Below are 23,016 nucleotides of genomic sequence, written 5' to 3' on the forward strand. Positions count from 1 at the left end.
GGCCTCCCACTTCACAGAAAAAATAGATAATATCCGTCAAGAAATCTGCTCCCAACCACCAAGTGCTGTGACTCCCATCCCTTCCTGCATCTCCCCTGCTCACTCTCCACATTTGATCCCATCACAGAAGAAGAAGTCTCCAGACTCCTCTCTTCTTCTCGTCCGACTACATGCACTACCAACCCCATTCCCTCACATCTCCTCCAGTCTCTCTCTCCAGTCGTCACAACCCACCTAACTACAATCTTTAATCTCTCCCTCTCCTCGGGCATTTTCCCATCCTCCTTCAAACACGCCATCGTTACTCCATTACTAAAGAAACCTGCTCTCGACCCATCCTGCACAAACAACTACAGACCAGTCTCTAATCTCCCCTTCATCTCTAAACTTTTGGAACGCCTAGTTTACTCCCGCCTTACCAGTTACCTCTCCATTCACTCCCTTCTAGACCCTTCACAGTCCGGCTTCCGCCCCCTACATTCGACTGAAACTGCACTCAAAGTGACCAATGACCTTCTGACAGCAAAACGTAATGGTTACCACTCTCTGCTCATTCTTCTTGACCTATCTGCAGCTTTCGATACTGTTGACCACCATCTCCTACTCTCTAGGCTCCAGTCACTAGGCATTAAGGACACTGCACTCTCCTGGTTCTCTTCCTATCTCTCTGACCGCTCCTTCAGTGTTTTGTTCTCTGGCTCCACGTCATCTCCTCTTCCTCTTGCTGTCGGGGTACCTCAGGGCTCAGTCCTTGGCCCCCTTCTTTTCTCTCTCTACACGGCCCCAATTGGACAGACCATCAGCAGATTTGGCTTTCAGTACCATCTTTATGCTGATGACACACAACTATACACGTCTTCCCCCGACCTTACCCCCGCTGTACTACAGAACGCCAGTGACTGTCTGTCCGCAGTCTCCAATATCATGTCCGCTCTCTATCTGAAACTCAACCTCTCCAAAACTGAACTTCTTCTGCTCCCGCCGTCTACTAACCTCCCTAAATCTGACATTTCCCTCTCCGTGGGTGGTACCACAATAACACCCCGGCAGCAGGCGCGCTGTCTGGGTGTTATGTTTGACACCAATCTCTCCTTCACATCCCATATACAATCCCTTGCCCGCTCTTGCCGCTTACACCTAAAGAACATCTCTAGAATCCGCCCTTTTCTCACTATGGAAACAACAAAAACCCTCACTGTTGCATTGATCCACTCTCGCCTGGATTACTGCAACGCTCTATTAATTGGCCTCCCCGTCACTCGACTATCCCCTCTCCAGTCCATACTCAATGCAGCGGCCAGGATCGTCCATCTGGGTAATCGGTACTCGGACGCGTCCGCTCTTCGCCAGTCCTTACATTGGCTGCCCATTCATTATAGGATCCAATTCAAAGTACTTGTTCTCACCCACAAAGCTCTCCACAGTGCGGCACCCCCTTACATGTCTTCTCTCATTTCTGTCTATCGGCCTAGCCGATCGCTGCGCTCTGCAAACGACTTTTGACTAACACCTGCACTAATCCGTACCTCCCACTCCCGACTCCAAGACTTCTCCCGTGCTGCTCCTATCCTCTGGAATGCTCTACCCCAAGAAATCAGGACTATCCACAATTTGCATTGTTTTAGGCGCTCCCTCAAAACACACCTGTTCAGAGCGGCCTATCACATTCACTAATCAAAGTCATTCTCTGTGTAAGTGTGCGTGTGTAGCCCATTCACTATCTCCATCCATCCTTCATTCCCGCAAGATGGCTGGACCTTCATTGTAAACACACCATTGTAAAATACACACCTGTACTCTGTATCTCCCTCACCTCATTGTAGATTGTAAGCTCTCACGAGCAGGGTCGTCTTATTTCGTCTTACTTTGCTTTAATTATTGTATTGTTAGCGTTTTTACTTATGACTTGTGTTTTGAAACTGTTAAACTGTAAAGCGCTGCGGAATATGTTGGCGCTATATAAAGATTATTATTATTATTATTATTATTCCAGTATGCCCAGGAACTGTGCTTTTGATGGACAGTTTGGACCAGTGGCTTGGCCATGTTCCAATCCCGAACTGGTCGCTCTGCCATCTCCCATGCTGCAGATCTAGGCAGCTTTGCCTCTCAAGCGTCAGAGGAGCACTGAAGCTGGCCAGATCCAGCCAAGAGCTTGTAAGCGCTGTGCTCTTTGTCTAGGAAAAAGGCCACCACTTTAGTAGTCTTTAGTAGTAGACTTTAGTAGTGTCTGGTAACCAAGGCAATGAATAATAAACTATATAACTATGTGTGTGTACCAGCCCTGTGTACCCATGCTAAGGCCGTCTCTGTATGTATCTGACCGCTATCATTTAACCCTTTCCCTGCTGCTGTCTCCCACTGTCCCACTAAGGGAGGGCGGATACATATAGTCAGTGAGGGAGTGTGATTGAAGCTGCCGGACCTCTGGGTCTGGCGCTGCACAGCTAATTAGCTGGCAGAGCGCACTGCTACGGCCTAAGGCGCCTGCGCAGAACTGCCTTTGGCCGTGGGACCGACAGAGTGGGAGAGACGCACCGCGACCCCCGGCCAGCAGGAGGCCGAAGTGCCGGAGCGAAGGGGTAAGTATTGGGGAGCAGGTCGAATGTGGCAGCCGCGGGCATGACAGTCTGCTAGAGTGGCGTCACCATTGGCTCTTAGCAAATCTATGCCTCTTTGACAATGTGCAATAAACTGGGTGTAGCTGCTGTGATTGGCAGTGTCTGCGGGAGAGGGGTGAAAGTCCTCAACATCAGAAGTCAACTCTGATGAAACGCCCAACTGGACTGCAAGCAGAGATTTCACATATTGTGCTCAAGAAGAAACAAATGTGAATATCTCTGCAAAGTGACAACACAAAATGAAAAAGAGTGACAGAATCAGGAGAGCTCATGAAATTTTAGAGGGCATTAATCTTAATTTTTTTTCAGCTAATGACAGGTCCGACTTAAAACATTTTCACCTGACAAGCAAGTATTTTCCTGGTTTGTTGGGTGATTGGCAGCCTGTTTAAATATGTCAATAACTGGGAAGTGAGTGGGTCGAAAAATGCTCGTTGACGTTTACAGTCAAGTGTAAATGCGGTATAAGACTGGACAAATGTCATAAAATGACAAAAGACACACATTGGAATGTGATGCAAAACAAGACAGCTTTAAGGAGAGAAAAAAAATCTTAAATATAGCCTAATTTCTCTTTCCTTCCCATCAGCTGTCAGCAATTATTGCAGAGGAAAAGCAATTAATTGATTAAAAGAACTCAAACATTACAAGAACAATTTTCAACAGTATTAGGAAAATGTTACGTTTAATTTGGCATGTTTTTTTCCCATTTCCTTGGAATGGTATCAACCACTCAGAATTCTAATGCAGAAATAGGAGCCTTTTTTAATACCAAATATGAACCACAAATTAATTCCATACATTCCCCCACAAGAATCTAGAACAATGAATGCTAATGTTTTCCGTCTCCATGTAACATGCGAATCTCATACTGAACATCACTTCGCAGATGGAAGTTTTCTTCTCCACTAGATGTTTGCTAATTTGTTGCAGGTCATTTGAGGGTAGAAGGTGTTAAGGAGCAGCAGAATTATTCCAAAATGGGAACCGGAGCTTCAATGGCCACTGTTCTGGGTGGACTGTGTGGTCCTGTAACTTTTTCAGAATTTACGTTACATTTAATATCACTTTAATATGATATAGGATAAAATCTGAACTCAGAAGTCCGAGAGTTGAAATTAGTTATGTCTGGTAATACAGCTCAGCCCCACAGGAATATACAGTAATGCCAGACACAAACTATGGAGAAGCGGTGTTTATTCTGGGAAGTAGTGAAGGCTTTTTTCTACAGGTGGCCAGCCCCGTTGACCATTTATTGTGCATTAGATAATTATTTGGGGATCAGAGGACGTGAGGGCTTGTCGAGCTTCAACATGCCCAATGAGTTTCTCTAAAGATATATATCCTGAGGGATGAGCCAAGAATAGCCAGTGACCGCTGCTGAAAATCGATGGACCTCCTGAAGTCTTGGAAAAGTATTGGACCAGGCAAATTATTTTTTTTTGCGTCCACTCATCATCTTGCTCTCTAAATTGCTGTATGAGGACTTGTTTTTTTGCGGGACGAGTTGTACTATTGAATAACACCTTTCATTTTAACATAAAAAGGTACTGGAAAACAGGGGGAAAAAAATCTAGTGCTGCGAAAAACTGCCCTGCAATTTCAACCTTGCTTTTTTTGGGTTTTGTTTTTACAGTGTACTATTTAAGTGGTAAAAATGACCTGATATCATGATTCATCACGCCAGATCATTTACGTCAAAAATACACCAATGCAGTTTATTATTTTCGCAGTGAAAAAATGTCAGATATTTGTTAGAAAAAAAAAAACAAACAGAAAAAGTATTTTTTGTTTGTCCCGCCATTTTCCAAGACATGTAACTATTTTTTTTTTTTTTTGCCGGTGGAGCTGGGTGAGAACATGTTTTTTTTCCATGGCGAGATGACATTTCTATTGATATTGAGAAAGATACATTGTTTTGATCGCTTCTTATTAGATTTTTTGCGGGGTTACAAAAGCCAAAAAAAAAAAAAAAAAAAATCACAATTCCGGAATTTTGTGTCTTTTTTATTCTCTTAGGCTACTTTCACACATCAGTTTTTTGCCGTCAGGCAGGATCCGGCTATTTTTAGAAAAAACGGATCCGGTATAAATTTTGGAGAACTGTAGAAACGGATCCGTTTTTTTGCTGGATCCGTCTAGCAGGTTATATCTGTTTCCTGGGGGCTGGCCAATTGGATCTGAGCATGCGCAGACTTAAAAAAACGGATCTGGTGGCTGGATCCGTCTTTTTCTGGATCCAGCGCATTCCGGCGCCCATAGACTTTCATTGTAGCAAAAAGCTGGAAGCGCCGGATCCGGCGCTTCCGGCTTTTTCGCCGGAGACAAAAAACGTTACAGTAGCCGTTTTTTCCAGACGCCGGAATGAGACAAGTTGCCGGATCCGGCAAAAAACGGATGAAACGCAAAGCCATCCGGCACGATCCGGCGCTAATGCAAGTCAATGGGGAAAAACTGGATCCGGCATTGCATTTTGCCGGATCCGGTTTTACAAAAAAAAGCCGGATCGCGCCTGAAGGCAAAAAACTGATGTGTGAAAGAGGCCTTAGCTGTTTTTAATCATCAGGTTAATTAATTTTATATTTTGTTAGATTGGACTTTTCTGGACTCGGCAATACCTGATATGTTTATTTATTAACATCTTTAGTTTTACCTTTTTTTTTTTACTAACCTTGAGAGATTTGTATCGTCTGATCACTCAAACAATTGTATTTCAGAATATAGTAACAATCATAGTCTCCTTTGAAGCGTAGCCGCACACTGGATATCAAAAGAGCACCATCACGGCAGGTTACAGGGGTCTGCTGAACTACCATGGCAAACTACTGGGCATCCCTGGTCGTGGAAGGGCAATGATCGCAGGAGACCGAAGGCATGTCCCCAGTACGCATGGTGTAAAAGCTGCTGACCAAGATTGACAGTGGCATTTAAGAGGTTAACAGCAGCGGTTGGAGCTCGACAAAACTCGGTGCTGTTACAGGAAAATGAACTACGGAGTCATCATCCACCGGGAATGGGGCAGGATTTGCCTCCGAGCCCACCTCAAATACTTGACCCCGACTTGAGACATACATGTACAGTGAATGTCAGGAAGATGTTAAAAGACCAAATCTAAGCTAGACAAATTAAAATCATGTTTGAAATTAAGATAATTTCATTTGGATTCTGATGCAGAATCCACAGTGAAATAATAGTGAAATACACACGATTTCCGCATACAATTCTCTCCCATGGGACACTGTTCTGTAGCTGAAATCCATTCATATCATTGAAAAAAAAGAAAGGACAAGTCAATTTTTACGGTGGAAAATGCATTGGGAAAAAACATGCAAATTAGCCAAATGAATTGGGAAAATCTGCGTTCAGACAGAACTGCAAATAAGCAAAAGAAACCCAAGGTTTCGCTTTACATCTTTGTTAACGATTCCACTAAGGATTTTTCGTCTGGAAATACACCCTAAATATGACCATGCATATATCCAGTCTTTACTACATTAAAGATAGCTGTTTAATCTACTCTCCTTCATACTTACTAGCACAGAAAAACAAATCAAGGAATAGTAAGATAACCAGCAAACCTTGAAGGTAACTGTGGCCTTTGTGCAATAGAAGCCTATAGAGATAATTGGATCTTTGGATTGTTGCGATTGGTGACCCAGTGTTACACTTCCATCTTCAGATCCGGTGTAGCCATCTTCTCCTTCCATATCATTACCATAACTTACAATGGCTGGGACAAAAGACCAAGCCCATGACACCCATCCTTGCTGGTCATCATCTTGCATGGGGTACATTTCCTGAGCTGGATACTGCACACTTGCTAGTTCCTCTTCAGATCCTGCAAAACACAGAAAACGACTTTATCGAATACTCTATTGTGATGCCATTATGATCCTAATTAACTAAATAGTATGTTAAAAGTAAAGAAAGCAAGAAACAAATGCAGCTCCCACCTACACACTAGGATTATATAAATGTAGGACAGGCAGCATTTGAAGGTAGTATCAAGTAAATTGCTTTAATGCATAGGTGAGGAACCTTTTTTTCCTGCCAAGGGCAATTTGAATATTTATACCATCCTACGGGGGCCGCACAAATCTCTCACTAATTCCGACCACAAACTAAGTCCTTCTGCTGGCAGTGGTGTCAGGACATAATCTTTCATTGCACACGCCTCACGCTCAGCAGTGAACACTACGTGCATGTGCTCACAAAGCAAGAAAGAATTAGAGGGCTGGGTGCCATCAAAATACAGCCGCAGGCCCAAGAATTGCAGAAAATTCCGGGGGGCTGGATAAACGGTCATCGGGGACTGTAAACGGCCCATGGGCCAGAGGTTCCCCACCCCTGCTTTAATGAATTTACATTTCAAGAGCGCAAAACTCCCTTCTTCAGGTGTAAAGGCATAATACAAAAAATAATAGAGAACTTCTTGTTAGGGACGGTGGAACGCACTAAATAATAACTGTGTTCGCCGCCCAGGGTCCACCGTGCAGTAGGTGTTACACTGCTGCTAGGTAATGGCAGACACGCTATATGGCGGTATTACGCACGTGGGTTGAACAGCACCCGGAGTGCACTGGGCGATCTCTGTTCCTTCACAGAGACGCTGAAGTGTTAAACACAAAGGCTGAGCCTGTTAACGTCACAGGGCTCAGAAGAATGCATGCATGGTATGTGGTCACATGATTTGGCCCAAGAGACAGAGTCCACATCCGTCTAGACCTACCGTGCGTGCGGCGCCGCAACCGCGGACGCCAAGAAGAGCTGCTGACAGCAGCGTGGCAACAGACACTGCCACTATACGACAATGCCCGGTAGCAGGCGCACTGTTGGACGCTAGCACTGTGGAGGATGTGCACTGTGGCTTGCCACTGACTGGCGCTGACTCTAACACTAATTCCCTGTACACACTCGTAATATCAGAGGGAGGGGAATCTTAATGAGTCATTTGCAAGTCCATACATCACCATTCACACAGTTAACAACTAGAGTCTATACTAGCGCATGGCCGAGCGGCCATGCGAACCTTTTATAGCTGGGACCTTCCGGAAGCTTCCAGATCCCTGAGATGGACCAATCAGATCTGGAGAAGGACCTGTGCATGTGACTCCCGATCTCCAATGGGAGATCGTCTCGTGAGCATGCTCAGTGGAGCGACGGAAGGACTTAGCCTCTTTAACGGCTTGCTGCTGAGCAGCCTGCGTTGCTATTGCTGGCCCAGAGGTGGCAGCAGCAACCAGACCCACAGAGCTGGTCTTAGCAGAGCGTCAGGAACGACAGGGCAGTTGAGCAAGCTCCTCTGTGGTCGATAGAGAATGGGAGACCGCTGAATGTGAGGCTCTGGATCCCTGCTGGGCAGTTGCAGGAAACCGACACCTAACACTTCTGCACTCAACTGAAAATATATTAACAAATGGAAAATCAGAGGCAAAAAAATTCACATGTGATATGTAAATGAAATGAAATGACCCTTGTGGATACAGATTATTCCAGCAACGTTTAGGCTTGACTAAGGGAAGGTTTCCATTGCGTTATGGCCATACGTTTACGCATCCGTTACATAGTGGCACTAACGCTATGTAACAGATGCGTTAATGCACCCATTGGCCACCATTATAGTAAGGCATCCTAATGCATGCCAAATTCAGCATGCGTTAGCGATCATGCGTTACTTTGTGACGCACCCGAGAACGGGTCTACCGTGTTTTCCGGTGCGTCTGGTCTAACACACAGCCAATGGACGCCTTTCGATGGGCATAGACCTGTATGGCTAATGCATGGTAACAAAATGCTACCATGCGTTAGCGCTAAGGGCACAAAAGATGTAAAAAATGACATCAGCATTAGCGCATCCGTTTAACAAAACGTTAAACGGATGCCCCTAACGCAATGTGAACCTAGCCTAAGCGTTTTTACAAGCAAAATCTGGGAGTATAGGGTCATCACCTATTTGGTTGAGTCTGCGCCTAATACAAAACGGTGACATGTAAATGTAGCAAAAAAAAACAGACCCACTGAAAATGGGCCCCATCACCATCAACAAGTCAACCCATTAATATCATCAAAACATGAATCATGTACACTTCAATAAAAAAAAAAACAAATATAAAAAAAAGCATTACCGCTGGTCACACTTTTCTGAAACTTTTGTGGACCATCACTTTGTAATTCAAATAACTCCAATTATATGAATGTTTGATCCTATTATTTGTTGAGACTTCATATGATCGGCATCAGACTAAGTCTTTTTAAAATGTAACATCCAAATAACTAAGAAAAGTGTGACCAACATTTATTATGATAATGAAGTGAATATGGTTCATCTGATATTTATGGGTTGGCTTCTTGATGTTGGTAGTAGGACCAATACTACGTCGGTCAGGTTTTCGTGATGTATACAGGATTTAAAATGTTGCTTGCATACATTATGTATTCCCAACTGAGGAAAGGAGCAGAGCGCTCCTGAAATGTGTACTCAATAGGGCAAGATAATCGTGAAAGATCCAGTTGCGCCATTCATTCATAACTTTTCTTCGTCAATGGTCTATTCTCTAAGAGTCGTAGGATTCCACTAGTCTTAATGAGAAGCTTCTCACATTGATTGAGGTTCTTGACATCATATTACATAGCACTGTGCTTAATGTAGTACAACACAGAAAGGCGAGCGTGGAGCCCATCGAGGGTGGTGGAATTTACCGGACATCATGCAGTACATACTCTCGATGCTTATCTTTTTATTGTTTTAGATTATATTGCATTTGATCTAAGTGCACACTGTATTGTATAAATTAGTAAATATTCTGGCGTATACATAGCTATTCACGAAGCAGAGACCAGAAGAATGTCCTCCTACATCTAGGCAGCATATGAAGGCATAATATTCATTTAACTGTACATGTTATTTTTTGCAATAAGTCTCTTTGGCAGGTAAATGACTCGGGACTCTGGTGGACATATTTCTGCTGAGCATGTATGCTCGACAGTAGCTAAAAAAAAGCAGCATACACTTAGCATTAAAAAACATTTTGTAATGGGATGCGGAGATCTGGGTTCGACATGATGGGGTCTTCCTGCGTGAGACGTTATTTATGGCACGGAAGGTACTGGCACTACGGTGGATGGGAACTTTGTCCCCCTCCCTTAGAACTTGGATTGACTTGGTGAATTCGATTGTTCCATACGAGCGCACGTTATACCAAAATAGGGGATACCCGGGTAAATTTGAAAAGATTTGGGGGAGGTGGAACTCCTCTCATCTTACCCTGCAAGGTTGAGACATCAGATACGAGATAGTATGATGTAGGATACTAGGCTGCGAAATAGTAGATATAGGTTGATGTAGTGGTAGTCGTAGTTTAGTTTAGGAATTTCTGATTAGATTTCCTTATCCGAATAATATGTTAAAAGGCTTGTGAGATTTGTTCGATATACAGTACATGTTTTGTGATATATAGCCAACTGTCCTGTGCGCATACTGGGAAGGTTATGTACAATGCTACCTTGTTCTTTTAAAATAAAAAAATAGTGTGCAATTTCTTGGCTTTATATTTTAATAATGGATGGAAACATGTATGCTCTATAGAAAATGTTTATTAACATAGTGTGAGGTAGCGCTGTCATTTAAGTAGGGGATCACTCGCTTGGCAACCACAAAATCAGATCCGGCACAGGTTCTCCATAAACCAGTTTAGTCCATGCGGTTTATTAAACATCATAAACCATGACCAGCAATATATAAACGGCATAGCGTCCATGACAGAGCTTCACTCTGTTAGCTATGTCCAATACGCAGGCTTTTCAGCCTCACAGTTATATCTCACTCAGTCAGGGTTGTCTCATGGCTGCTTCTACATACTGCAGACATTCATTCCTCCAGGGAACTCTCAGGCACTTGCAGCCATTAAACACAACGTCCACACGTGCTGTCAGGCAGGAAGCCCCATCTCAGTGGGACCTTCCACACTGGACCAACCAGGTCCCAGCATTCACCACATGTGACCTACCCTGGCCACATTATATGGTCCATAGCCACGCCCACCAGGTCACATGACTGACTTCATCACAGGTCCTTCAACCACTCACACTCTTTACAAGTGTTCTTTGAACACACCCCTTGGGTTGGGTTTGGAGGTAACCAGGCCCGCCCATCTCTCTAGTTACCTGGAGACTTCACCCTGACACATTGAAGCAACACCTCAGCAATGTCATTGCTGATCCACACACATACATAAGTCTCCATCTCAAGGCCACCCACCTTGAGATACATAACGGTCCTTCCATATTCTGTTACTCATCCCCTCTCTTGGGATATCCAAACAGCGCCCCCCTAGCGGACACAGTGGTCATTACACCACAATAGGGCAATTGTATGTTGTGCATTTTTTATGTCCTGAAGTTCAATAAATGAATTTAAAAAAAAAAAAAAAAAAAAAAAAACATTTTGTAGCCTTGATTGCAAAAAAAAATTGAAGATTAAGAGAAAGTTTAAAGAAAAATAAAATTAAGCTTATGTCTCGCCTATCTCTCATCCATATTAAGGCTGTGTGTACACGTTGCGGATTCTGCTGCAAAATTTTCCCGTGGATTTGTCTAAATACGCAGGTCAAAAGACCTGCGGAGTTTCTGCAGATTAGTCTGCGGTTTTCCCCTGCGGTTTGACACCAGTCTTGGAGCAGGTACCAACCCGCTGCGGAATCCGCACAAATAAGTGACATGCTGTGGATTTAAAACCGCGGAAAATTCCGCATCGCGGGCACTGCGTTTTTCATTTTGAATTGCCTTAAATAGTACTGTACACCGCAGACGAATCTGCTACGGATCCGCAGGGCCAAATCCGCTGCGGATCCACAGCAGAATCCGCAATGTGTGTACATACCTTAGTTTGCCCTTAGGCTGTATTGGAGCAAAAAATAAAATAAATAAAGAATATAAGCCCTTAAAATAGCATAAGTTCACAGGAATTGGATTTAACTCTCATAATCAAGTTTTTTTTTTTCTTTAACTCTCATGCAATATTACGACCCAATTTTGCACAGAGCCATAAACTAACAATGTATGCGGGGAGATATGCCTTTATCTTTCTTTGGAGACAGAAAAAAAAAATATTATGTGTCATCTTGTGCCAATGCATGGAGGCATGAACCTACTGTGTGCACAACCGCTTATACAGTGGTTTGCGAAAGTACTCGTCCCTCTAGGCATTTTTCTTGTTTTGGTACCTCAGCCTGGAATGTCATTTTTTTTTTCATGTAAAGAACATGGCTACAACTGTGGACATTTGGTTTTCTTTTCATTGTTAAGCAAACAACAAATAGGACAAAGCGTGCATTACTATTCACCCCCTATAGTCATACTTTGTAGAGCCTCCTTTTGAAGAGATTACAAAATTGCCCATTCCTCAAGGCAAAACTGCTCCAGCTCCTTCAAGTTAGATGGTTTCCTCTGGTGAACAGAAATCTTCATGTCTGACCACAGATTCTCAATTGGATTAAGGTCTCGACTGTGACTCCAAAACATTTACACATTTCCCATTAAACCACTCGAGTATTGCTTAAGCAGTATGCTTTGAGTTTTGTTGTAAGGTGACCCTCTGTCCCAATCTCAAATCACTGACAGACAACCAGGCTTTACTCAAGTATATCCCTGTATTTCCCACCATCGAGCTTGTCCTCGACTCGAACCATTTTCGCTGTTCCTGCTGCCGAAAAACATCCCCACAGCATGACCGGTTTCGGCAGCGAGTCAGTAATGATGTAGGGAGGCATTTCTTTGGAATGTACTAGCCAGAGGTACCTTGACTGCCATTAGGTTCCGGGATGAGATCCTCAGACCCATTGTGAGACCATATGCTGGTGTGGGTTGGCCCTGGGATCCTTCTGATGCATGCCAATGCTAGACCTCATGTGGCTCAAGTGTGACAGCAATTCCTGCATGATGTAGGCATTGATGCTATGGACTGGCATGTCCATTTCCCAGATCTGAATCTAATCAAGCACATCTGGAATATCATGTCTTGTTCCACCCAACAACGCCATGTTTAACCACAGACAGTCTAGGAGTTGACTGATGCTTTAACCCAGGGCTGGGAGGAGATCCCTCAGGAGAATATCTGCCGTTGTAGGGAGATCATACAGACACGTGGAGGCCACACACACTACTGAGCATCATTTTCTTGTCTTGAGACATTTCCACAGTAGTTGGCTCAGCCTGTAATTTGATTTTCCACAGTGATTTTGATTATCATTCCAAATCCAGACCTCCATGGGATAATAATTTTTATTTACATTAATAATTTTTATGTTTATTGTTCTCAACGCATTCCACTATGTAATGAACAAAGATTTTCAACTGAAATATTTCATTAGTGATATCTAGGATGTAGTATTTTAGTGTTCGCTTTATTTTTTTGAGCAGTGTATGTTGATGGGAGCCTAACTGTGCAATAAAAGCATGCCTGAGTTGAAGACATTGAAATCTTGCTATGATCTGCCTAATTCTGCGCGTCAAGAGGTTGGGAAGGTGGAGGATTCAACAAATAGTGGACTCAAATACCGCAGGCCAACTCTTACCCAGACCATACTTATAGGGGTGATCTAACAGATGGCTGTTGTGCCACAGGAGATAATGAGGGGAGTCAACAGTGACAGCTCTAGCCCACCACTAATGCCAACGATTTAGGCTATGTGCCCATGTAGCTTTTTAATCCGGACACTGAAAACCGGACTCCTTCCCAGAAATCGCGCGTTTTTCCCATGCGATTTCATCGCGATTTTGCCACGATTTCCGCGTGCGATATTCAAGCACTTTCCAAGCGATTTGAAGCATCACTTGGAAAGTGATTGACAGGTTGGTCACACTCGTCAAACATAGTGTTTGACAAGTGTGACCAGCTTTTTACTATTGAGGCTGCCTATGCAGCATCAATAGTAAAAGATAGAATTTAAAAAATAATAAAAAATAAAAAAAAATCGGGGTATATTTACCTTCCGCGCTGCATTCCCGGGCCTCAGCGTCCCCAGTAATGCCTTGCGAGACCTGTGATGATGTTGGTCTCGCGTTGCTATAGCGATCTCACTAGACCGCTAGAGTCACGCGAGACTACGTCATCACAGGACCTTGCCGCAAGGCATTACTGGGAACGCTGAGGCCCGGGAATGCAGCGCGGGACATCGGAAGGTAAATATACCCCGATTTTTTATTCTTTTTTACAGGGGTATGGTACCCAGGGCCTGGAGGACAGTCTCCTCTCCTCCACACCGTGGGTACCAACCGCACGAGACGCTTAACTTCGCGCATGGTGGGCATAGCCACATGCGGGAAGTAAGCGGCTGTCATGCATTCCTATGGGTGCGGAATCGCGGCAATTCTTTGCGATTCCGCACAAAATAATGAGCATGCTGCGATTTTTTCCGCGATGCGATTCCGCCGCGGAAAAAAGCGCAGCATTAGCACAGCATGTGCGGAATGCCATAGGAATGCATGGGGTGCGTTCTGTACAAGATTTTTAAATGTTTTCACAGCGTTTGAGCCAAAAATCGTGGCAAAAACGCTTAAAAATCGCATCGTGGGCACACAGCCTTAGGTCATCTCCAGATAAGATTTACGTGCATCACAACTATAGGGTAGTGCAGCATACACTGCAATTCTATACAACTAGAAAATGTATACTTAATATAACTATGGTCAAATGCAAGCACGGCTGAATTAAACTCGACTCCTAGATTCTATGGCACCCCAAGCCTTATCTTTGAACTTCTGAACGACTGATATGTGGACCTCAAAGGTCCTCATTTGGTGGATGTCAAGACCAAGATTTGAACATCCCCTAAGTTGTTTTATGTATTTATATTGTAAATAAAACTTTTGAAAGGGAATCTGATGGGAGGTTTGTGGTCACCAAACAAATTACGGTACACTGTTCAATATAGTAGTCAAAGACCAGTTCGGGCACACCTGGCAAATGGATATCACTTCACTAACAAAAGCAACTTTGAATCATTTTGCAATCGAAACCGCAAGTGTAAAGAGGTCAGTTTTTTTCACTAGTAGATCAATGGGCCATATTATTTCCTACCTTCAGCCACATACATGAGTGATTAGTGTTGAGCTTTCCGATACCGCAAGTATCGGGTATCGGCCTATATTAGCTGTATCGGTATTCCGATACTGACTTCCGATACTTTTTTTCATATCAGATACCGGAATCCGAAGTTCCCATAAAGCTATCAGCCTGCTCGATTTGATTCAGCCAATGGGAATCCTCAGAAGTGTGGGCACATCCTGTTAGGCATGTTAACTATTGGCATGGCTGTGATTGGCTGCTGAAATGACGTCATCATGATGCGCGGTCTGTGCCGACTGCGGGGGGTCTGTGCCGACTGCCGGTGGTCTGTACGGGCCTCTCGGGGGCCTGTGCCGGTGGTCTGTACGGGCCTGCCGGGTGCCTATGCCGGCTGCCGGGGGTCTGTACGGGCCTGCCGGGGGGCTTGTGCCGGCTGCCGGTGATCTGTGCGGGCCTGCCGGGGGTCTTGTGTGTGTGTAGGCATCGTCTGATGAGACTACAAGTCCCATCGGGCGATGCCTGCTACACTGACAGTGATTGACACATTAGCCAATGATGGGACGGTAGCAGTCCCATCATTCGGCTAATGTGTTGAATGTAAAAAAAAAAAAAAACACAACATACTACATACATACCACATACATACTATATACATACTACATTCATATAACATACATATATACAACTTACATACAACATTCATACAACATACATACATGCTACATATATACAACATATATATATACTACATCCATACAACATACATATATTACATACTACATATATACTACATACAACATAACTACATACATGCTTCATATATACTACATTCATACAACATACAAGCTTCATATATACTACATTCATACAACATACATATACTACATACTACACACATGCTACATATATACAACATACATACTACATACATGCTTCATATATACTACATTCATACAACATACATATATACTACATACATGCTACATATATACAACATACATATATACTACATACATGCTACATTCATACAACATACATACAGACATACTACATACATACAACATACATACAGACATACTACATACATACTACATATATACTACATACATACTCCATATATACTACATTCATACTCCATATATACTACATTCATACAGCATACATACATGCTACATATATACTACATTCATGCAACATACATACATACTACATACATGCTACATATATACTACATTCATACAACATACATACATGCTACATACATACTACATACAACATACATACAACATGCTACAGACATACAACATACTGCATACATACATTCATACAATACATACTACATACAATGACATACAGTACATATAACATAGAGTACATACTCACCATCACTTGTCACATTGTTCCCCGAAGCCAGTGTCATCTAAGGAAAAATATGAAAATAACAAACAAGCCATATACTCCCTGATCCGCAGAAATCCACTAGTGTCCCATGCCGATCTCCCGTGGAGAGCAGCAGCATCAGCTGATGCGACCGCTCTCTAGGGGCTCAAGGAATCCAATGTCGGGTCGTAGGTATCCTTCCGCACTGTATTCCTCCGCCACTATAAAAAAAATAGTCCCTAGTCTCACTTTTGGCATTGCTGTGTGAAAAAGTTCCCATTCAGCATTTGCCATAAAGTGAGACCAGGGACTATTTTGTACAGTGGCGGAGGAATACAGTGCGGAAGGATACCTACCTCCCGACACTGGATTCCTGAGCCCCGTAGAGAGCGGTTGCATCAGCTGATGCTGCTGCTCTCCACGGGAGATCGGCGTGGGACACTCACTCGTGGATTTCTGCTGATCAGGGAGTATTTGGTGGTTTGCTATTTTCATATTTTTCCTTAGATGACACTGGCTTTGGGGATCAAAGTGACAAGTATTGGTGAGTATGTACTCTGTGTTATATGTACTGTATGAATGTATGTATGTATGTATGTAGTATATATGTATGTTGTATGAATGTAGTATATATGTAGTATGTATGTACTATGTATGTATGTTGTATGTAGTATATATGTTGTATGAATGTAGTATGTATGTTGTATGTAGTATATATGTAGTATGTAGTATATATATGTATGTTGTATGAATGTAGTATATATGTAGCATGTATGTAGTATGTATGTACTATGTATTTATGTTGTATGTAGTACGTATGTCGTATGAATGTAGTATACATGAATCATGTATGTAGTATGTATGCTGCATGAATGTAGTATATATGAAGCATGTATGTAGTATGTATGCTGTATGAATGTAGTATATATGTAGCATGTATGTAGTATGTATGCTGTATGAATGTAGTATATATGTAGCATGTATGTAGTATGTAGTATATATGTATGTTGTATATACAGTGCCTACAAGTAGTATTCAACCCCCTGCAGATTTAGCAGGTTTACACATTCGGAATTAACTTGGCATTGTGACATTTGGACTGTAGATCAGCCTGGAAGTGTGAAATGCACTGCAGCAAAAAAGAATGTTATTTCTTTGTTTAATTTTTTTTTTTAAATTGTGAAAAGTTTATTCAGAGGGTCATTTATTATTCAACCCCTCAAACCACCAGAATTCTGTTTGGTTCCCCTAAAGTATTAAGAAGTATTTCAGGCACAAAGAACAATGAGCTTCACATGTTTGGATTAATTATATCTTTTTCCAGCCTTTTCTGACTATTTAAGACCCTCCCCAAACTTGTGAACAGCACTCGTACATGGTCAACATGGGAAATACAAAGGAGCATTCCAAGGCCATCAGAGACAAGATCGTGGAGGGTCACAAGGCTGGCAAGGGGTACAAAACCCTTTCCAAGGAGTTGGGCCTACCTGTCTCCACTGTTGGGAGCATCATCCGGAAGTGGAAGGCTTATGTTACTACTGTTAGCCTTCCACGGCCTGGACAGCCTTTGAAAGTTTCCTCCCGTGCCGAGGACAGGCTTGTCCGAACAGTCAAGGCTAACCCAAGGACAACAAGGAAGGAGCTCCGGGAAGATCTCATGGCAGTGGGGACATTTGGTTTCAGTCAATACCATAAATAACGTACTCCACCGCAATGGTCTCCGTTCCAGACGAGCCCGTAAGGTACCTTTACTTTCAAAGCGTCATGTCAAGGCTCGTCTACAGTTTGCTCATGATCACTTGGAGGACTCTGAGACAGACTGGTTCAAGGTTCTCTGGTCTGATGAGACCAAGATCGAGATCTTTGGTGCCAACCACACACGTGACGTTTGGAGACTGGATGGCACTGCATACGACCTCAAGAATACCATCCCTACAGTCAAGCATGGTGGTGGCAGCATCATGCTGTGGGGCTGTTTCTCAGCCAAGGGGCCTGGCCATCTGGTCCGCATCCATGGGAAGATGGATAGCACGGCCTACCTGGAGATTTTGGCCAAGAACCTCCGCTCCTCCATCAAGGATCTTAAGATGGGTCGTAATTTCATCTTCCAACAAGACAATGACCCAAAGCACACAGCCAAGAAAACCAAGGCCTGGTTCAAGAGGCAAAAAATCAAGGTGCTGGAGTGGCCTAGTCAGTCTCCTGACCTTAACCCAATTGAAAACTTGTGGAAGGAGCTCAAGATTAAAGTCCACATGAGACACCAAAAGAACCTAGATAACTTGGAGAAGATCTGCATGGAGGAGTGGGCCAAGATAACTCCAGAGACCTGTGCCGGCCTGATCAGGTCTTATAAAAGACGATTATTAGCTGTAATTGCAAACAAGGGTTATTCCACAAAATATTAAACCTAGGGGTTGAATAATAATTGACCCACACTTGTATGTTTAAAATTTATTAAAATTTAACTGAGCAACATAACTTTTTGGTTTGTAAGATTTATGCATCTGTTAATAAATCCTGCTCTTGTGTGAAGTTTGAAGGCTCTAACTTATTTGCATCTTACCAAACCTGCTAAATCTGCAGGGGGTTGAATACAACTTGTAGGCACTGTATGTAGCATGTATGTATGTTGTATGAATGTTGTATATATGTAGTATGTATGTAGCATGTATGTAGTATGTATATATGTAGTATGTATGTTGTATGAATGTAGTATATATGTAGTATGTATATACAGTGCCTACAAGTAGTATTCAACCCCCTGCAGATTTAGCAGGTTTACACATTCGGAATTAACTTGGCATTGTGACATTTGGACTGTAGATCAGCCTGGAAGTGTTAAATGCACTGCAGCAAAAAAGAATGTTATTTCTTTGTTTAATTTTTTTTTAAATTGTGAAAAGTTTATTCAGAGGGTCATTTATTATTCAACCCCTCAAACCACCAGAATTCTGTTTGGTTCCCCTAAAGTATTAAGAAGTATTTCAGGCACAAAGAACAATGAGCTTCACATCTTTGGATTAATTATCTCTTTTTCCAGCCTTTTCTATTTAAGACCCTCCCCAAACTTGTGAACAGCACTCATACATGGTCAACATGGGAAAGACAAAGGAGCATTCCAAGGCCATCAGAGACAAGATCGTGGAGGGTCACAAGGCTGGCAAGGGGTACAAAACCCTTTCCAAGGAGTTGGGCCTACCTGTCTCCACTGTTGGGAGCATCATCCGGAAGTGGAAGGCTTATGGAACTACTGTTAGCCTTCCACGGCCTGGACAGCCTTTGAAAGTTTCCTCCCGTGCCGAGGCCAGGCTTAACCCAAGAACAACAAGGAAGGAGCTCCGGGAAGATCTCATGGCAGTGGGGACATTGGTTTCAGTCAATACCATAAGTAACGTACTCCACCGCAATGGTCTCCGTTCCAGACGAGCCCGTAAGGTACCTTTACTTTCAAAGCGTCATGTCAAGGCTCGTCTACAGTTTGCTCATGATCACTTGGAGGACTCAGACAGACTGGTTCAAGGTTCTCTGGTCTGATGAGACCAAGATCGAGATCTTTGGTGCCAACCACACACGTGACGTTTGGAGACTGGATGGCACTGCATACGACCCCAAGAATACCATACGACCCCAAGAATACCATCCCTACAGTCAAGCATGGTGGTGGCAGCATGCTGTGGGGCTGTTTCTCAGCCAAGGGGCCTGGCCATCTGGTCCGCATCCATGGGAAGATGGATAGCACGGCCTACCTGGAGATTTTGGCCAAGAACCTCCGCTCCTCCATCAAGGATCTTAAGATGGGTCGTCATTTCATCTTCCAACAAGACAACGACCCAAAGCACACAGCCAAGAAAACCAAGGCCTGGTTCAACAGGCAAAAAATCAAGGTGTTGGAGTGGCCTAGTCAGTCTCCTGACCTTAACCCAATTGAAAACTTGTGGAAGGAGCTCAAGATTAAAGTCCACATGAGACACCCAAAGAACCTAGATAACTTGGAGAAGATCTGCATGGAGGAGTGGGCCAAGATAACTCCAGAGACCTGTGCCGGCCTGATCAGGTCTTATAAAAGACGATTATTAGCTGTAATTGCAAACAAGGGTTATTCCACAAAATATTAAACCTAGGGGTTGAATAATAATTGACCCACACTTGTATGTTTAAAATTTATTAAAATTTAACTGAGCAACATAACTTTTTGGTTTGTAAGATTTATGCATCTGTTAATAAATCCTGCTCTTGTGTGAAGTTTGAAGGCTCTAACTTATTTGCATCTTATCAAACCTGCTAAATCTGCAGGGGGTTGAATACTACTTGTAGGCACTGTATATATGTAGTATGTCTGTAGCTATGTAGTATGTCTGTAGCTATGTAGTATGTCTGTAGCTATGTAGTATGTCTGTAGCTATGTAGTATGTCTGTAGCTATGTAGTATGTCTGTAGCTATGTAGTATGTCTGTAGCTATGTAGTATGTCTGTAGCTATGTAGTATGTCTGTAGCTATGTAGTATGTCTGTAGCTATGTAGTATGTCTGTAGCTATGTAGTATGTCTGTAGCTATGTAGTATGTCTGTAGCTATGTAGTATGTCTGTAGCTATGTAGTATGTCTGTAGCTATGTAGTATGTCTGTAGCTATGTAGTATGTCTGTAGCTATGTAGTATGTCTGTAGCTATGTAGTATGTCTGTAGCTATGTAGTATGTCTGTAGCTATGTAGTATGTCTGTAGCTATGTAGTATGTCTGTAGCTATGTAGTATGTCTGTAGCTATGTAGTATGTCTGTAGCTATGTAGTATGTCTGTAGCTATGTAGTATGTCTGTAGCTATGTAGTATGTCTGTAGCTATGTAGTATGTCTGTAGCTATGTAGTATGTCTGTAGCTATGTAGTATGTCTGTAGCTATGTAGTATGTCTGTAGCTATGTAGTATGTCTGTAGCTATGTAGTATGTCTGTAGCTATGTAGTATGTCTGTAGCTATGTAGTATGTCTGTAGCTATGTAGTATGTCTGTAGCTATGTAGTATGTCTGTAGCTATGTAGTATGTCTGTAGCTATGTAGTATGTCTGTAGCTATGTAGTATGTCTGTAGCTATGTAGTATGTCTGTAGCTATGTAGTATGTCTGTAGCTATGTAGTATGTCTGTAGCTATGTAGTATGTCTGTAGCTATGTAGTATGTCTGTAGCTATGTAGTATGTCTGTAGCTATGTAGTATGTCTGTAGCTATGTAGTATGTCTGTAGCTATGTAGTATGTCTGTAGCTATGTAGTATGTCTGTAGCTATGTAGTATGTCTGTAGCTATGTAGTATGTCTGTAGCTATGTAGTATGTCTGTAGCTATGTAGTATGTCTGTAGCTATGTAGTATGTCTGTAGCTATGTAGTATGTCTGTAGCTATGTAGTATGTCTGTAGCTATGTAGTATGTCTGTAGCTATGTAGTATGTCTGTAGCTATGTAGTATGTCTGTAGCTATGTAGTATGTCTGTAGCTATGTAGTATGTCTGTAGCTATGTAGTATGTCTGTAGCTATGTAGTATGTCTGTAGCTATGTAGTATGTCTGTAGCTATGTAGTATGTCTGTAGCTATGTAGTATGTCTGTAGCTATGTAGTATGTCTGTAGCTATGTAGTATGTCTGTAGCTATGTAGTATGTCTGTAGCTATGTAGTATGTCTGTAGCTATGTAGTATGTCTGTAGCTATGTAGTATGTCTGTAGCTATGTAGTATGTCTGTAGCTATGTAGTATGTCTGTAGCTATGTAGTATGTCTGTAGCTATGTAGTATGTCTGTAGCTATGTAGTATGTCTGTAGCTATGTAGTATGTCTGTAGCTATGTAGTATGTCTGTAGCTATGTAGTATGTCTGTAGCTATGTAGTATGTCTGTAGCTATGTAGTATGTCTGTAGCTATGTAGTATGTCTGTAGCTATGTAGTATGTCTGTAGCTATGTAGTATGTCTGTAGCTATGTAGTATGTCTGTAGCTATGTAGTATGTCTGTAGCTATGTAGTATGTCTGTAGCTATGTAGTATGTCTGTAGCTATGTAGTATGTCTGTAGCTATGTAGTATGTCTGTAGCAATGTAGTATGTCTGTAGCAATGTAGTATGTCTGTAGCAATGTAGTATGTCTGTAGCAATGTAGTATGTCTGTAGCTATGTAGTATGTCTGTAGCTATGTAGTATGTCTGTAGCATGTAGTATGTCTGTAGCATGTAGTATGTCTGTAGCATGTAGTATGTCTGTAGCATGTAGTATGTCTGTAGCATGTAGTATGTCTGTAGCATGTAGTATGTCTGTAGCATGTAGTATGTCTGTAGCATGTAGTATGTCTGTAGCATGTAGTATGTCTGTAGCATGTAGTATGTCTGTAGCATGTAGTATGTCTGTAGCATGTAGTATGTCTGTAGCATGTAGTATGTCTGTAGCATGTAGTATGTCTGTAGCATGTAGTATGTCTGTAGCATGTAGTATGTCTGTAGCATGTAGTATGTCTGTAGCATGTAGTATGTCTGTAGCATGTAGTATGTCTGTAGCATGTAGTATGTCTGTAGCATGTAGTATGTCTGTAGCATGTAGTATGTCTGTAGCATGTAGTATGTCTGTAGCATGTAGTATGTCTGTAGCATGTAGTATGTCTGTAGCATGTAGTATGTCTGTAGCATGTAGTATGTCTGTAGCATGTAGTATGTCTGTAGCATGTAGTATGTCTGTAGCATGTAGTATGTCTGTAGCATGTAGTATGTCTGTAGCATGTAGTATGTCTGTAGCATGTAGTATGTCTGTAGCATGTAGTATGTCTGTAGCATGTAGTATGTCTGTAGCATGTAGTATGTCTGTAGCATGTAGTATGTCTGTAGCATGTAGTATGTCTGTAGCATGTAGTATGTCTGTAGCATGTAGTATGTCTGTAGCATGTAGTATGTCTGTAGCATGTAGTATGTCTGTAGCATGTAG

The 23,016-nt window shown here is 42.5% G+C and overlaps 1 protein-coding gene across 11 annotated transcripts in view; it reads right to left on the minus strand.

Moving 5' to 3' along the window:
• The window catches only part of VPS13B (vacuolar protein sorting 13 homolog B), a 1,297,298-nt gene that overhangs the window by 1,093,383 nt on the left and 180,899 nt on the right, over positions 1-23,016 (minus strand). For all 11 annotated transcript variants that reach the window (XM_073550458.1, XM_073550457.1, XM_073550459.1 and 8 more), the window contains exon 8: positions 6,200-6,459. In XM_073550458.1, the coding sequence (XP_073406559.1) occupies positions 6,200-6,459 (260 nt within the window). The remainder of the gene's footprint in view (positions 1-6,199; positions 6,460-23,016) is intronic.

This window comes from Dendrobates tinctorius, unplaced genomic scaffold (genome assembly GCF_039654945.1).
Source record: "Dendrobates tinctorius isolate UK_male_01 unplaced genomic scaffold, ASM3965494v1 ptg000165l, whole genome shotgun sequence".
Classification (NCBI taxonomy): Eukaryota; Metazoa; Chordata; class Amphibia; order Anura; family Dendrobatidae; genus Dendrobates; species Dendrobates tinctorius.